At 34.4% G+C, this 17917-nt stretch overlaps 1 protein-coding gene across 4 annotated transcripts; it reads right to left on the bottom strand.

The window, feature by feature from the left end:
- Nucleotides 1–7052: 7052 nt before the first annotated feature.
- LOC132171192 (long chain acyl-CoA synthetase 1) lies at nucleotides 7053–15759 on the bottom strand. 4 transcript variants are annotated; one of them, XM_059582445.1, is made up of 20 exons: nucleotides 15675–15759; nucleotides 14465–14636; nucleotides 13450–13513; nucleotides 13278–13367; nucleotides 13089–13145; nucleotides 12919–12967; nucleotides 12138–12214; nucleotides 11981–12020; nucleotides 11817–11911; nucleotides 10812–10979; nucleotides 10262–10372; nucleotides 10057–10144; nucleotides 9893–9959; nucleotides 9705–9780; nucleotides 9330–9447; nucleotides 8579–8824; nucleotides 8357–8496; nucleotides 8078–8260; nucleotides 7375–7494; nucleotides 7053–7291 (listed from the first exon to the last, which is right to left on the bottom strand). In XM_059582445.1, the coding sequence occupies exons 2-20, from the start codon at nucleotides 14611–14613 to the stop codon at nucleotides 7250–7252; spliced, it is 1980 nt and encodes a 659-aa protein (XP_059438428.1). In that variant the 5' UTR covers nucleotides 14614–14636; nucleotides 15675–15759; the 3' UTR covers nucleotides 7053–7249. The 4 variants fall into 4 exon arrangements, with proteins under 4 accessions (XP_059438428.1, XP_059438426.1, XP_059438425.1 ...); XM_059582443.1 differs by lacking the exon at nucleotides 15675–15759 and adding an exon at nucleotides 15486–15623; XM_059582442.1 differs by lacking the exon at nucleotides 15675–15759 and adding an exon at nucleotides 15117–15177.
- Between the last annotated feature and the right edge of the window lie 2158 nt (nucleotides 15760–17917).

The following is a 17917-nucleotide window of genomic DNA, read 5'->3' on the forward strand; positions in this document are numbered from 1 at the left end:
ATAAAATAAAATAAAGACGGATTCATAATTGTGATATAAAAATATGATTTTTAACATTACTCATTTTTTTTTTTTTAATGACACGTTGTTGACGTGGCAATCCACCATGGTATGTGTTTGGAGCATGGGTGGAACTAAAACTTTTAGTTTGGGGGACGAAACTTTAAACAAAAAATAAATAAATAAAATAAAATGAAGGGATGTGGCAAAAATTAATTTTTAAATGTCTATTTTATAAAAATATATTTTTTAAAAAAAGATTAATTTTTTTAAGGACCACCTTATGGCTTGAGGGGGTTTGGGCCCCCAAGCCATATCATGGTTCCGCCCCTGGTTTGGAGTAATATTAGAAACTATTTTTTATCCTCTCAAAGTTGATTATTAGATCAAAATTCAGTAGTAGTGCATTTCAAATTTAATTATGATTTTAAAAATTTGGTCAACTTGAGAGGATTGAAAAAAAAAAAAAAAAAATAGCCCCAAATATTAAGAAAAAGAAAAAATAGCCCCAAATATTACTAGGGGTGAAATAGCGGTTAGTGGCTAAAACCGCTAACCGCAACTGCCTAGGTAGTTATTAATTTTTACTAACCACCTCCGCCTGGTTAGCGGTTAACCGCTTTGGGATAACCGCTTTTTTCTAACAGTTTTTTTGGGCTTTTTTTTTTGACCGATTTTGGGCTGGTTTTGGGCTCACTTTAAACATTTTTTTTGCTCATTTTAAAAGTTTTTTTTCCCCCTTTCCATGGCCATTTTAACATTAAAAATTGCTATATACCAAAATCTTGTTGGCCACCTTCTACAAATCTACACATGCATCATATAATTTACAAATAAAATTACAACAAAATCATCACTTCACTTGTAGTCTTATACATAAACTCAAACAAGTTCATAAACTCACAAGCAAGTTTATAAACTCACACATAGAAATAAAATAAAACACAAACAAGTTCATTAGTTCACAAGCAACCAAAAAAACCAACATGGTTGAACTTGAAGCTTGAGGCCCATTTCAATCAACCAAAAAAAGTTCATAAGCTCACGGCTTATTGTTATTTATTATATATATTTTTAAAAAAAGCGGTTAGCAGGTAGCGGATTTCCAAAACCCACTAACCACTAACCGCAACCGCTTAGGCGGTTAACGGTTTTTACTAACCGCTTTCAAAGCGGTTAGACGGTTAGGCCAACTTAGACGGTTAACGATTATAGCGGTTAGCGATTAGTGGTCGCAATTAGGCGGTTTTAAATTTCACCCCTAAATATTACTCATGTGTTTGACATAGTGAAGTTTAATTGAGTTGATTGTATAATGTATACAAGTTGTTAGTTCTTGTGTTGGCTTAATTCAATTCCAAAATGTAGAGGCTTCTGTTCACGGGATCAAACACTGGTATAGAATACTCAGAATCCAATCTCCACCATTCATAATGTAGATTCATGTGTTATGAACGTCCCTACAAAATTTCAGCTCAATTGGACCACAAACGCCTATCGATCAGAGCTGTTGATCAAGACTGGACAACATTTCCAGAATGATGTTTCACCCATTGCATGCCAGGTCCGGATAGGCCTTCCCCGGGTCCGGACCGCATTTCTTGAAACCTTACTTTTTCTCCGCAAGGCCGTGCCCGAACAGCCCATTAACCTGTCCGGACACCCAGTACTTATTATGCCCAAAAATATGTTTTTAGTGGGCCCAGTTCTAAGGTTTGATGTACTGATATATATACATCATTATAGAAGAGAGAGGTACAAATTTTCACCTCCAGAGAGTTCGTGTGAGGCTGTGCTTGAGTGATTATTTTGTTGTGAGCCAAATTGATTCTTCTTAAAGGATTTTTGTTAGTTTTGATTGTGTGCTTAATTGAAGTCTATCGAAAGGGTCAAATAAAGGAGAATCACATTGAAGAAGATTGTGAGCGAGGAGACAAGTTGGAGACTTGTCGATCTTACAAAGTCAAGGTCTTGCAAAGGGTTGTAAGTGTTCCTAGTGTCTGTAATCTCTGGATAATCTTTTGATAGTGATTTCCTGGGTTTGGCTGCCGTGGAGAGGTTTTACTTTCAGAACGTTTTTTAAAAGGTTTCCTCTTCGTCACCAAAATCTTTGTGTGTGATTGTTTATATTTTGGGGATTGTTTACTTTGATAAATATCCGTTAATTCCGCATAAAATTGTGATATTTATCTGTTTATAGTTTTTCAATTGGTATCAGAGCGGATTCACTCAGTGAAGGATTAAATTCCTGAGTGTGATCTTTGTTTCTTGTTTAAGATTTCTCAAACCCTTAACACTGTGCCTAATTTTGATGGATCAAATTATGGCTATTGGAAGTCCCGTATGAGATTTTTCTTAAAATCTATAGACATTTGGCATGTCATTGAATCTGGATTTAAAGCTCCAGATAAGCCGACAGCTGAATGGTCTAATGATGAAAAACAAACTCGTACGGCGAATGATAAAGCTATGAATGCTCTATACTTGGCAATTTCACAAACTGTGTTCTCCAGAATTTCAAATTGTGATAGTGCCAAAGATGCATGGGAGATCCTAGAAACTACTTATGAAGGAACAAATCTTGTTAAAGCTTCAAAACTTCAAATGTTAGTTTCTAAGTTTGAGGAAATTAAAATGTTAGAAGATGAGACATTTAATGATTTCTTTGGTAAACTTAGTGAAATTAGAAATTCCATGATAAATCTAAGAAAGAAAGTTTCTGACATTAAGATTATTAGAAAGGTCATGAGATCACTCCCTAAAAGATTCAAAATGAAGGTAACAGCCATTGAGTCATGCACTAATCTTGAAACCATGAGGATAGAAGAGGTAGTTGGTGCCCTAGACTTATGAGTTTTCTTTGCCTCAACCTAGGAAAAATAAGGATCTTGCCCTTAGAACTCTTAGGAAGAACTCTGATGAGGAATCACCAGATGATGAGGAACTTGCCTTGATAGCTAGAAAGTTTTATAAGAATGAACATAGAATTTCCAAGATATTTGGAAAACAAAAAGGAAGTACTCAGGAAAGAAATGAAAGAGACCCACATGGTCCAAAATGTTATAAGTGTTCTGGCTATGGTCATGTTCTCAATGATTGTGATAATCTTAAGAGTAATAAGCTAAAAGTCCAAAAAGCCTTCAATATTACCTTAAGTGACACTGATGAGGAAGAAACTCCTAATTATATGGCTTTTGTTGCATCCTATGATTCTGATGATTCTAATCAATCAGATGTTCAATCTGCCTCTGATAATGAATCAAATAGGGTTAATGATCTTTAAAACTCCTTTAACAATTTAATGGAAAAGTTTTCTATTCTTAGAAATACTAACTTGAAAATTGTTAAGGATTTTAAGAATCTTGAACTTGAAAGGGATAATTTGTTGAAATCTTTGAGTAATTCACATGCTATTTGCAATACTCTCAAATTTGAAAATCATGTGTTAATTGCTAAAAATAAATCCCTTCAAAATGATATGATTGCATCTAGAAATCACTTGAGTAAATTCTCTAGTGAAAAGCTTGATAAAATGTTGCATATTCAAAAGCATTCTAGCGACAGATCTGGCTTAGAATTTGATAAAACTGCTTCTTTGTCTTCTAACCGTGCTTCTACTTCAAAGACTGTTCTTGTTAAACCAGTGAAAGTAGAAGAATCTTCAAGTGAAGAAAAGCAAGTAGTTGCTCCGACTCCTCAAGGTAAGAAAGGTAAGAAAATCTACATTGAGCGTCATGCATCTTACCCTACACCTAGAGTCGTGCATCCTCCTAGGAAATTACCTTCTCAAAAGTTTATCCCTACATGTCATCATTGTGGCAAAGTGGGTCACATTCGACCTCACTGTTTTAATTTGAAACCTCATGTGCATAACAATGAAAATTTCTATTCTAGGAAAGAAAGTGACGGTTTGGTCATAATGATGAGAGAAGTGCTATCTAGGCTAGATAAGTTTGAGCAAAGCCATAAGTCTAGACCTAAGATTTCTCAAGTTTGGGTTAGGAAGGATGATACCATTCACCCGTTGGGGGGGAGTGGTGATGATCTCACCTTATGTTAGGTGAGTCACCCTATTGCCTAGGATTGATTCTCTTGCATATCTTTGCATATCCTAGAGCATGTTGTTTTTCGTTTTTCATTGCATTTTTGTTTTGAATTTGTTTTCGTTCATGTGCATTTCTTTTGTGAAAATTTTCAAAAAGATAAAAATATGTTACTTTGATTGTTTTCTTTTCTTTCTTTTGTCTTATGCACCTAGATAGTCCATTAATTTCTTATGTTGCTTTCATGGATTTAATTTCTTGCGTCTTGGAATGTTCTCAATATGCATGAGATGAAAATTTGTGTCAATGGACTTGTTTTTGTGGTTACCTAAAGCCTGAGCTTATGTGGTACATTTTGCCTATGCTTTATCTCTTGTACATTTAAGCTTAAATTGATGTTTTGTTTCGCTTTATTTGTAAGGTCTGTTAGGTAACCATATGAGGTTTTTGACTAGTTATATTTTTCAAATTGACCATATGCTAGTTGAACCTAGGGCTTAAAAATTCCTGCTTTCTCTTTTGTGATAAGCACCAAAAGTTTAAGGACACTTTCTCAAAGAGAAAAATAAACAAAATAGTGAAATAAATAAAATCAAAAGATCATATTCCAAAAGGAATTTATTTCACTGTGTCAAACTTGTGCAAAATATTTTACAAAGAGAAATGTATAGGATGAGAGTGACTAGGCCCTAGTATGATAATGTTTGATTTTTGATTTGATATACTTGTCAAAACCTCATGGTGGTGAAACTTTCTCCTCATTTTGTAAGTTGAAAATTTTTCTCTTTGGATGGCTTACTCACACACCACACAAGCATGGGTTAAATGGAACATTTTTCTTTGCTTGGGTTAAGCAATATGAGTTTCTTGCCATTTCTAGTCTCATGTATATTTTGCATATTTGGAGCATGTTTGGGATATTCATTGTGCAATACATGAGTCATTAATGTGTTATCATTTGTGTTCATTTGATTTTTGAGGGAGAGAAACATGTTTTGTATTTTTTTGCTTCTTGTTGATTATTGAGTCATATGTTGAGGGGGAGTTTTTGGTGATGTGTGTTCATGATCTTACATTCTACGTCATTTTTTTGTGATCATGAGTTTTATTTCTGTATTTCTGTTCCACATATGCCTTGATGTATTTTGTGAAGTGTTTCAGAAAATATGAAGACCTTTGTCATTCTGTGACAAAAAGGGGGAGTAAATATGGGGAGATGATGGGATTGGCTCAGCATTTTGGTTTTGTCACTGAATTGCCAAAGGGGGAGTTTGTTAGTTCTTGTGTTGGCTTAATTCAGTTCTAAAATGCAGAGGCTACTGTTCATGAACTCAAACACTAGCATAGAATACTCAGAATCCAATCTCCACCGTTCATAATGTAGATTCATGTGTTATGAACGTCCCTACAAAATTTCAGCTCAATCGGATCACAAACGCTTATCGATCAGAGCTGTTGATCAAGACTGGACAGCATTTCCAGAATGCTGTTACACCCATTGCATGCCCGGTCCGGACAGGCCTTCCCCGGGTCCGGACCGCATTTCCAGAAACCTTATTTTTGTTCCGCAAGGCCGTGTCCGGACAGCCCATTAACCTGTCCAGACACCCCGTACTTATTATGCCCAAAAACATGTTTTTAGTGGGCCTAGGTCTAGGGTTTGATGTACTGATATATATACATCATTATAGAAGAGAGAGGTACGAATTTTCACCCCTAGAGAGTTCGTGTGAGGCTGTACTTGAGTGATTATTTTGTTGTAAGCCAAATTGATTCTTCTTAGAGGATTTTTGTTAGTTTTGATTGTGTGCTTAATTGAAGTCTATCGGAAGGGTCCGATAAAGGAGAATTACGTTGAAAAAGATTGTGAGCGAGGAGACAAGTTGGAGGCTGTCGATCTTACAGAGTCAAGGTCTTGCAAAGGGTTGTAAGTGTTCCTGGTGTCTGTAATCTCTAGATAATCTTTTGATAGTGATTTCCGAGGTTTAGCTGCCTCGGAGAGGTTTTACTTTTAGAACGTTTTCTAAAAGGTTTCCTCTTCGTCACCAAAATCTTTGTGTGTGATTGTTTATATTTTGGTGATTGTTTGCTTTTATAAATATCCGTTAATTCCGCATAAAATTGTGATATTTATTTGTTAGAGTTTTTCACAAGTGTTTAAAAAGTTTTGAATATAAGATGGCATTCTGCTTACACGTCATGTTCACCGTCTAAAAAAAGGCTCATGGAAGTAGTACGGAGGATGTAGTGATCAAATCCTAGGGATTGTTACAATATTTTTCTTTAAAATTATTTGTCAGTCAAATATTAAGAATTTTAGCTCAAAACTTCCGAGTTTTTAAAAATACAATAAAAATATACGAATAAAACGACAACGTATAATCATATATGATCGTCCTTCAAAACAAGTACAAGTTTATCTCCAAATATTTATTCTATGAGAAATGAAAGACCATTTGGTCATGAAGCTTATTTATGACATAATATGTAGATTTTACACTTGAAATTCGTATTTTTAAGTTATACATACATACTTATAAAAGTGATACAATTTATCAAGGGCTCACTTGGGCTTTTGGTCTATAAAATGCTCATTCAACCTTAGGCCCAATGAGGCCTGTTTACCCTTTGGATTGAACTGTGTCCGACGGTAGACAAGAATCAATGTCGTTGGGTTGGCCCTCTCTTCCCAAGGAGTAATTTTAAAAGTTCATCTTATTAACCTCTTGTGTCCCACCGTAATTTTTAAAATCACAATTTGATCAAAATTTAATAATGATCAATCATAAGTTTAATGATGATTTTAAGAGCCACACAATTCATGAAAAGACAAAAAAGTGGCATAAAAGGGCCTTGCAGTATTACTCTTGACTGAGTGCCAACCCTTGGCTGCATTACGAAAAATCTATACCCCTACTACATCAAAGTTTCTTCAAATGTGTTAAAAAAAAAAAAATTGGGTCCTTTTTTTTTCCCTTAAAAAAATTCAATGCAGTTTGACCCTGAGACTAATATAATAGCATTTTGATGATTGGATTGAGCAACTAGGCAATTTTGGGAAATAAGTTAATCTTATGAAGAAATCCAACAGCTAACAGGTGAAGGAAAAGCAGAGAAATTACATAGTTTCACACTCCATCCATATTTATAAGCAGAGAAATTACACCAGCAGACCAAGTACTTGGTCTTGAAACCTTAATGCATGGTTATTTTCCAGTCAAATTCTGGTAGAGCTCATCAATTTGTGCCTGCAAAATATGCAGTAAGCACTCTCCTTATGATTATTTAAGAGAGAAGCCCAAAAGGAGGAGAAAAGAGAGCTTGAACATACCTTATACAGTGCAAGCAATTTATTTCTTTTCTTCTTCATTGTTGCAGTTATCAAATCTCTTTCCATATCAAAGGGGCGGGGTTCTAGAATGACTCCTTTGATATACTCAAAGCCTCTCAGCTGGTTCAACAAAAGGGAGGCAATTTGTGGAAACAAAAAAAAGATCAAAACAGAGAAAGTGAAAGGCTGGTAATAGGCATTTTGCAAAGACAGTTATCTAATGAGTAATGCCATGGGATGACTTGGTTGTGAAAATCAACCTTTGCCTTTTTTTTTTTTTTTACAAGTGCTAATCACTAATTTTCACTGTCATGTCATTAAGCTGTATAACAGTCATTTGACAGTTTACTAAATAACATTACTCTTATCTAATATCAAAACAGAGAAAGTGAAAGGCTGGTAAGAGGCATTGTGCAAAGACAGTTATCTAATGAGTAATGCCATGGGATGACTTGGTTGTGAAAATCAACCTTTGCCTTTTTTTTTTTTGTTTTTTACAAGTGCTAATCACTAATTTTCATTGTCATGTCATTAAGCTGTATAGCAGTCATTTGACAGTTTACTAAATAACATTACTCTTATCTAATATTGCCCGAGATGTACAGGCATTTAGTTGGTAATGATTGGTACTGTTTCTCAACTTATATGAGACATTACATAAAGATTGCAAGACATGTATAACTTTAGTTTGAATAAGTATTACCTTGTTTCTCTCAGCAGTAGAGTTGAGCTCAGAGAGCACATACTTCTTTAGCTGATCAAGGGAACACAATTCTGAGAAAGAACCCACATGGCCATTTGAATATGCCCACTTTTTGGTGTTTTCTTCTTGTGGTATAATCACTGCAACCAGCTTGGACTTAAGGCTGTCCCCATAGATCCAGATCTTCAAAGCAATGGAAACAATATCAGATAACCAGTATATATACCCATCAACAGAAGAACTAAAAAAGAATGAATATAAACTGGATAAGATGCTCACATCTTCAACAATTGGAATAATACCATAAATATTTTCCAGATACTCAAGTGCAACATACTCTCCTTGAGAAAGTTTTATAAGATTCTTCTTTCTATCAATAATCTTAAAAACTCCATTTGGAAGTAGTTCACCTATGTCCCCTGAGGAAGTCAGAGAGTGAAAAATATCAGACTACAATTTTCTGAAGTAGAAATAACTTAACAAGAAAAGACTCTGCTCAACCTGTATGAAACCAGCCATCTTTAATGGATTCTGTTGTTAATACAGGATCTTTGTGGTAAGCAGCAAAGACAGTCTTCCCTCTCACGCATATCTCACCACATGGCGGCTCTCCGAGCGGATTGTAGCCCATCTCCGGAACCTCCTCCAGGCGCAGCTCATTGTACACACCAACAGTACCAACCGTACCAATCATGCACATCTCATCAGGAAATCCAAGAGTAGTTGATCCACAAGTTTCTGTCAACCCTGAATCACAATGCAACCGGTATGTGTATAAGTGCTGTGATAAAAAAACACTATGCTTTTGGCTCACAGAAGAATTCAAACAGAATTCCAACAACACTGAAGCAACTTTGAAGTAATGGAAAACTTCACATAACCCTTGAACTTATATCGCTTTTGCAATTCTATTCTTAAACTCTTCATTTAAAAAAAAAAAAAAAAAAAAAAAGAGTATTTTGGGATTTTTCAAGGCCTTTGTTAGGATTTAACAAAAAAATCCTAACATATGGGTGACATTATAAACTTTTTAAAGTTTGATACATTAAATTAAGAGTTTTTTTTTTTTTTTTTTTTAAATTTTAGGAGCGATTGTAAGAGCGATAAAAGTTTAGGAGGATTAAGTGAAGTTTCTCCTAAATTTAAAAAGTCAAAGAATCGCTCTTAAAATAAGATAACAAGATACACATAAGTATGTTGATGGTCTGTACTCATTAATGTGGACTGCTAGGCTACAAAAAGAAGTCTTTACCATAGCCTGTGACTACAAGGGCGCAGCAAGTAACCCGCAAGAATTCTTCCACCTCAGCGCTCAAGGGTGCACCTCCAGAAATTATTAGTCTAATCCGACCACCTAATCTGGCTTTGACCTAAGCAAAGTTGAAATTAAATAAAAGACATCAGGAATTCGAGGAATGCTTTTCCTTAGCTGAAGAGATGCACTGTTTGGATAAACAGGAAAGGCAATAATGTGGAGATAAATTGACCCATTTTATAAAATCAGCCTAAAGTATCACATAGCCAAGGTTCCTGGGTATATGGATAATGAATCCTGTACAGTTTTTTTTTTTTTTTGTATGAAAGATATTGAGTTTTGAATCACAGGTATCAAAGGAGAAAAGACAACCTTCCTGAATGCCAATAGATCTGCTAATGGTGCTGCATTTTTCTGTTTGAAGCCTAAATTCATCCAACCAAGTTTGCTGTATAGCAATAGAATCGCACATCAACATTGCAAAATCATCCCCATAACAACTAAACAGAAAAGCAATTACTATTATGTAAACATGTTGGACCGATAGAAGACCAACTTACTATCTGTAGAGAATGTCAAAAACTTTTCTCCTTACTGGATTGAGTTCTTGCAATGCAATTTTTATACCTGAAATATAGATGAGCATGAGCAGGTAAGGTATGTTGGTTATATGAAATCGATAGATTTATTAAGTTTTAGCTGAGTAGATGACTAGCTCCCATGCCTTCATGCACCCTTTCAAAAACTCGAGGAACCCCAGCAAGAAGTGTTGGCTTCAGCTCCATCATATCATCCCTCAATGCATTAAGATTCTTCAAATAAGAACCCATGATTTTAGACAAAAGCATATATAAATATTCTGGATAAAAGAAGAAGAAGAAAGGAGGCCTAAATTCAAAGAAGAACTAGAAATAGTTTCAGCAGCATACCCCATGATAGTAGCCAACAGAAGCACCCCTATGGAAAAAATACTCTTCAATCGTACGGTCAAGGATATGAGCCAGGGGTAGGAAAGAAAGATACACATCATCTTCTGTCATCTATCCAGGTCAAAAAGTACATGTGTTAGGAAAACAATAGAGAGGGAGGGATCAAAACATAACCCAAATAAGAGAAGATCCTGGAGATTATCCATATGGAAATTTATTTTAATAATTACTCATACAGAAGGAAGACAGGTAGGTAGTCGCTAGCCACTGTGGGATGTGCTTCCAAGATGGTCCTTAAGTGGAAAGTTAATCCATAAAGTTTCATAATGACTAGACAACATATCATATGTTTTTGTTTGATACATAGGAGAAGCATACAAAATGATACACAGATTTTGCGCATTAGTGTCCTTAATTTGGTATTTGAGACACATGCAAAGGAAAAGAGATATGTTCATTGGAATTTTTTATAGCTTAGCAAGATGTCATGGATATTACTTGAACAGAAAGAGTAAAAACAACCTATCAGAAGTTAAAGAACTATGCTTACCTTGTCTTCAAATTGTTCCAAAAAAATGTCAGTCCCTCTTATATAACTTGTAAGGTTTTCATGTGTTAACACAACGCCTTTAGGGTCTCCACTTGTGCCACTCGTGTACATAATTGTGCAAATGTGGAAATCCTGAGGCGGAATAATCTCTGAGGGGTTTGCCTTTCCCTGAAGAACAACAAACTCTTAAGATCAACACAGCAGAAGCAAGCATGTCGATCATTGAACTAATATACTGCTATAAGTGAGAATGACATTTAAGTTAGTTGACTTCAGCTCTGGTGGGAAGTAACTCTTATATCTTACAACTTTTAGAGGGAAAAAAATGAATGCATTTGTTTATGCAAAATAGATATATAGGACATGACAACAGACAACATAAATTCCACTAAGTTTACTTATAAATGTGTGTAAACACACAATGCCTCCATGGCTTTAGGGGATAGAAAGAGAGAGAGATCCATATGCATAGATTTGTTTGTGTAAGGCGATCTTCCATTAGACATGTACCAAGACAAAATCCAGGATGATGGAAAAAACTTCGAATCATAGCTATTTAGAATATAATTAAATGACTAAATTCATCTCTTCCTATCAGTTTAAGTTTATGAGATAAGTGGTGATTTAAAGTAGAATCATAGCCAAAGGTCCTAAATTCGAACCATGTCTCCATCAATTTCTCACATTTCAATTAAATATTCTACGTATTGAGTTTCACCTATTAAAAGGGAGTTTGAGTATTCACGTGAGAGAAAGTGTTAGAATATAATGAAATGATTAAATTTATCTCTTCCTATTAACTTAAACTTTTGGGATAAGTGATGATTTAATAATAGCAAACCACAATGAATAGCCAATACGAGTGCTTGTGTAGTAGAAGAGGTACTAGTATTTATTTCAGAATAATTTACTAAAGAAAATCAAACACTTTTTCTATGTTTCGTTACATTGTATGCGGAGTATTTCATTGAACAACATATTCAATCAAGACATTCAGAAACTGACCATATGGAGGAACTCATTCCATGAGAATGGTTTTACCCCAATGCCAGCTGCCTTACTCTTCTCCTCCTCTGTCAAGGAAGTGAAGCACACCATGGCTGCAAACACAACCAAACTCAGTAGAATGCCTTGCAGATGGAGCAGAACACAATTTATTCAGTCCTTACTTTTCAGCCGTTGAGCAGATCTACAATCAGGATTTAGTAGCTGCAAATGCAAGTACATTTGTCTAATCAGAACCATCCATTGCTTTTAAAATTTGAGATAATTTGGTTAAGTATATCATATCATCACAAAGCAGGTCAAGTTTTTTTCAGTTCTCACTTCTTTCACTTTCTTATCCTGAACAAAAACAAAATCAACCTCTGCATGCTGTAGAATAAAGTTGACTGCGCCTGTCCCTGCATTCACACACCCTTAAGGACTTACCTGAAATTACTTCTAAAAAAAATGCCTGAAATCAATGAAATGCTTCAAAATAAAACTTGAAAAATACCAAATAGCTGCTGATGAATACAAGAATGAATCAGCAACTACGAAAATTCTAAAGCGCCTCCTAGTACAATGCCTTGTGAACAGTCAAGATAGGAGAGTTCACCAAATAGGCCATTAGTTTGATGGTAGTACAATATGGTTCCTTCATTTGGACCAGAGAAAGAAACACAATGAAAACTACAGAAAATTCAAAATTAACTCTGACCCTCAAAGGTAGAAAAGGCAATGGCAATGAATCTGAGGTTCATTCTCTGATGAAAGCCCCTACTTAAACGAAAACTTAGTTTTGATGGGTAGTTTAATATGGTTCTTTCATTTGGACTGCAGAGAGAAACAAAAATGAAAATGGTACCCAATTCAAAATTAACCCTTACTCTCTAAGGTAGAAAAAGAAATGGCAATTAATCTAAGGATCACTCTCTGGCAAAAGATCCTATTTTGAACAAAAACCATGCAAGCAAGTGGACGATGGACTCATCTCTTGCAAAAGGTTTCAATTGAGAGCTTTAAGGTCAAAAGAATCAAATTCTGGTCTTTTAATGAGAGAGAGAGAGAGAGAGAGAGAGAGAGAACTTCAAGACACAAACCAGGATTTCACAAGAAGTTTTACCAAGGGTATCATAGAGAGGCACACAAACCAAACTCTGGGCATTGCAAGCCTGAACAAAATTTGAACAACTTGTTCATTACAGATTATCAATATATATATATATATAACAACAAAAACATAAAACAGTTGGACAACTAGCAAAACTAGACCAGAGAAAATGTCAAACAAACCTCCATAGCCATAACCCATTGAGGGCAGTTTGATCCATAAATCCCAACCCGGGAGCCCTACCAGAGAAATATCAATAAAGCCATAAAGAAATAAGTCCATTGAAAGAGAATAGCTCTACTTGCCAAATACTTATATTTAGTACGCACTCAAATCACAAGCCAATGGGAGATCAGCATATGTGGGCTTACAGGCTCAGCACCAGATGCTCGTAATGCAGAACCAATATGCAGAACTTCATCATAAACTTCCTTGTACGTTTTCCAGGCATAAGGCCCCGGCTAAAGGCCAAAAGAAATCAGAATATCAATCATCAAAACTTCTTGAAACACTACTCTCAAAAAGATACTTCTTCATACTTACCTTCCCATCAACAAAGTTACGCCACCCAAGCATCCTATTTCCAGGATTCTTCGCTACAGATTTACTGCATTGATGCCTTAGATTGTCAAAGAAATGTACTACAGCAGAATTACTTATATTTTGAACCATCTCAAACGTAAAGGAACAATTATGTCAAATCCTTTTGGCCTATAATATCAAGCATTAGCACGGACCAACATTCAAAATTAAAACTATTACACTAAATCAATATCCAGCAGTCTTAGAACTTTTGGATCAATGATTAGGCCATTTAACAATTAGTATGTTATAATCCTAAGGATTAAGGGTTTAACCAAATTAGTATCTAACAGTGACACTATAGGCTAAATCAAATTGTCTTGATATTATGCGGTATATATGGGCATAGTGTCAGTCATTGAATAATGATAGGTGAATGAAGCCACTAAAAGAGAAAGTGCTACCATATGTTAAAGTATTGATTAAATAATTAAATCTATTATTTCCTATTAACTTATGCTTTTAGAATAAGTGGTAATTTAATATGATATCAGAGCTAAGGTCCTAATTTCAAACTTTGTCTCTATCATTCACCTCCTATTTCAATCGAATATTCTATGTATTAGGCTAACTTATTGTGGGGGAGTGTGAAAATATTGATTAGATGATTAAATTTACCGTTTTTTATTAGCTTAATCTTTTGAGGTAAGTGATGATTTTAAGTGTCAATAGAGTAGATCACCATAGACATCGGATTCAAAAGTGTGGTGAAACGTTGGATTTAACCAAATCAGTATCCAATAGTCCTAGGACTTTTGGACCAATGGTTAAGCCCTTAACAAAAAAGTTTTAGCAAACTTAAAGATAATCTAGTTACTCAAGTTCAATTTTTTAGAAGGTCTGTATCTTTCATTTCCAAGTCTATATATGGGCATGTTTAGAATGTTTAACAAATATACTCAAAACTATAGAATAACTTCCTCACAAGTTTGTGATCATATGCAACTTATTGTTGGCTTTTGTTATGGTCGATTACCTGAAGACATCCCAAGTTGTACTTATATTGGGATCAAGTGGAGGAAAATCATTCTTGGAGAGTAAATTGCGATACACTGGACCAACTGATGGTTTCCCATCCTGGCCTTTCCTTCCCTCCTGAACCTGAGCTCCAAAGACCTTCATCATTCTCAAATGTGAATCCTGGACAACTGGAAAAGAGCACACACATAAACTTACATGTAGACGAAATTTTTTTTTTTTTTTTTTATTAAAAAAAGGTTCAAAAGCCCAAACAAATTAAGTTCATGAATCACCTCTAAGTCATCCAAGTAAATAATCAATTGAAAGCAAAAAAAAGTTCACAAATGATCCAGCACTCTAAAGCATTGACAAACGACATATATGGTTTGTTTTATGGATACAGAAAAAATGAGGGCTGCAACCCAATTAATGCCATCTGCAGAAAATTAATAGCAGCTCGCTAGTGTCAATGTTGAAACCCATATGCAATTGACCAAACGAAGAAAGGAAAAATAAGTCTACAAGGCTAGTTAAAGCTCATTAAGCACCATTGAATTCTAAGCTGGGCATTGGGCCAAATTGTACATAGTGGACCATGATCCCCTACAATTTCTATAAAATTGTATATTTAGACTGTTCTTTGTATCGATCGGCTTGAAAAATACTACCTATAAAAAAGGGGTGGCATGTTATCGAAGCAGGAAAAAAATTCATATTCTCACTTTTAAAGAGACGTTTCTTCTTTAGAAAACCAAAAGAAAGCTTTTGGCTCTGAGCTTTTCTACAATTACTTTGAAATTGTAAAGAATCCTTTTGGTAGCTAAGAAAAAAGTCATCAACAAAGTGTGGAAAAAGGTTGGTGAACAGTACTATACTTCACTTTACGTGGGAAATATAGAAACAAAATTATAAACCCAAAGCTATGAACATTTAAATATAAGCTAGAGATTCTTAAATAACATTAAAATAAAAATAAAAATTATACTAAAACTGCATGAAAATAACTCGTGCATATCCAACTTAGGAATACACATTACCCAAAACTTGGGCCTTGAAACCCGCTGAAGTTAATCCTCAGACATACAAGAAAGAAACCCATTTGACAAAAACCGCCATAACCCCATTATTACATGCATCGACAGGCATTAAGCTACCTTAATTCTACCTCTTGTTTACATTATACATAAAAAGTAAAAACATATATATGTATATATGAGAGAGCTTACAGTGGAGTGATGAGGAAGTGAAGTAATGCAAGTTGCAAGGGAGGAAAGGGGAAAGGAAATTGAATTTATGGGGGCAGAAGAGAAGGAAAGGTACAGGCCGATGTTAATGCATGGTTAGTTGAAACAGTTGCAAGCTGCTGCTGCATGCTTCTTTCAGTACTTTCATTTATGACTTCCTATGCTATACGCCTATACGTACATAAGATTACTAGACGAAACGTTTTTTCTTTTTTCTTTTGGCGAATGGGAAAACCAAACAAACAGCACACATGAAATGGATGAACTCATAACTTGGCTGTGCTATCAGCTATGGCTTTTCTTAGTTCTACCTAACAACTCTCCAAATCCCACCGAAATTCACTGAGATCTTAGTGCCATGTTTGCCTTAGGTTCAATGAAAGCTTGAAAGTCTAGCATTTTCAGCAGACCCTTCAAATAATTACTATGTTTAGCTATTATGAGCTATTTTACTTCTCCAACAAATACTTAAAAATAAAGTATTTTTTATCTATTTTGCTATATATCATTAAACACCTTGAAATCTTTTTTTATTCTTCTCTCTTCCCTCTCTCCCCCTCTCTTTCTCTCCCTCCCCTTCAACTTTCACAATAAAAAATACATTGAAAAATAATATATTTTTTTTTAAAAAAAAAAAAGAGAGTGAGATAGACAATCTATTAAAGTTTGTATTGAAAAATTAGTAGTTACAGAAAAATATGTATTTTAAGTTACTAAAATAGCTACTATTACATCAGTTAAACATAGAAGAATCATCTCCAAATAAGATAAAGAGTCATTTATCTCTAAACTCTTTCAATCCTATTTTTCATTTATGAGAACATTATTGACTTAACTATTCAAGGCTTTCCATCGGCTATTGGTTGGTGCCATTCCAATGACCGTTTTCTCGTCTTATAGCTGACTCGTCAACCAATTTATTTATACGAAAATCTACTTGTGCAAATACCATATTAAATCACAATGAAATAATTTAAATTATATATATATAAAATTCATATTGTCAACACTTTTTTTTTAATGAGGTGGGGTACAAGTACTCAAATGATGGATCCAAATCATCTCCAATTTATTATATATAGACCGGAGAGTATCCAGTCATGGTTAGAATTTCTTTAAAGAAATTTAGAGCCACAAATAAAACACGCCCTCATAATAAAATATATATATATATATATATATAATATAAGGTTTAAAAATAAATAAATAAATAGAGTGGCTGACCACCCACATTTTGGGTAGGGGGTAGCTCAACCAGGAGTAGCCGAACCACCCCAATAGACATTTTATTATTATTATTTTTTAAAAACTTAATTTTTTTTTTTTTTTAATTATGAGGTTGTCTCATTTATAGATTTAGGATTTCTTTAAAGAAATCTTAACTATATAAACTGGATATTCTCTAGTCCTGGTCTTATTCCCTCACATAACATGTAATTGGGCATGTAATAGGGCGGCGTTTTGATAGGTGAGCCTCACTTCAACTTGATTGCTAGAAAACGACTGCTATCTAACCCATTAAATTGTAGATTCATGACTTCCATAACTGTGGCTCTTATTTTTCCAACAGCTGACTCAACCCTTCATTTTGTGACGGGCTCAATTTTTTTATTTTTTTATTTTTTGACCTTCAAAAACTCGAAAAATAAAACGAAAAAAGAAAAAAGAAAAAATACATATGCTCATTCACTTGGCCTCAAAAGTTCAAAACCGGTTTTTGAGTGGTTCAAAAAAAAAAAAAAAAAAAAACGGGTTTTTGAGTTATAAAAAAAAAAACACAGTAGTGAACCGGTTTCTAATCAAGCCGTTGCCAGCCTTGAGAATGAATGAACGTTAAAGAGTTTTTTTTATTTTCAAGGAAAATTACAGTTTACCCCCTCAAACTTGATAGCGTTTTTCAATTTGAACACCAAAGTTTTAATTTTTGCAATCCACCCCCCAAAGTTTCAAAATTTTACAATTTGACCAATTGTATCTAAAACTTCTCATATTGCCCCTAATTTTTTATTTTTTATTTTTTATAAAAAATAAAAAATAAAAAAAAAATTCGGGGTGGCCGTAGCTACCCCTTTGGCCATCTGGCCATTTTTGCACCCCAAAATTTGGTTTTTTTTTTTTATAAATAAAATAAAATAAAAATTAAAAATTAGGGGCAATATGAGAATTTTGAGATAATATTAGTCGAATTGAAAAAAATTAAAACTTTGTGGGGGTGGATTGCAAAA

Source organism: Corylus avellana, chromosome ca2 (assembly GCF_901000735.1).
Source record: "Corylus avellana chromosome ca2, CavTom2PMs-1.0".
Classification (NCBI taxonomy): domain Eukaryota; kingdom Viridiplantae; phylum Streptophyta; class Magnoliopsida; order Fagales; family Betulaceae; genus Corylus; species Corylus avellana.

What these genes read in the sequence shown, in the direction of transcription:
- LOC132171192 (XM_059582442.1), bottom strand. Translation starts at nt 15,162, where the DNA reads ATGAATTTTTTTCCTGCTTCGATAACATGCCACCCCTTTTTTATAG. An exon ending in ATGCCACCCCTTTTTTATAG is followed by an intron (nt 14,637 to 15,116) that starts GTAGTATTTTTC and finishes GCTCTTTTCCAG; the next exon opens with TTGTCCAGGATTCACATTTG. An exon ending in GAGCATCTGGTGCTGAGCCT is followed by an intron (nt 13,146 to 13,277) that starts GTAAGCCCACAT and finishes TTTCTCTGGTAG; the next exon opens with GGCTCCCGGGTTGGGATTTA.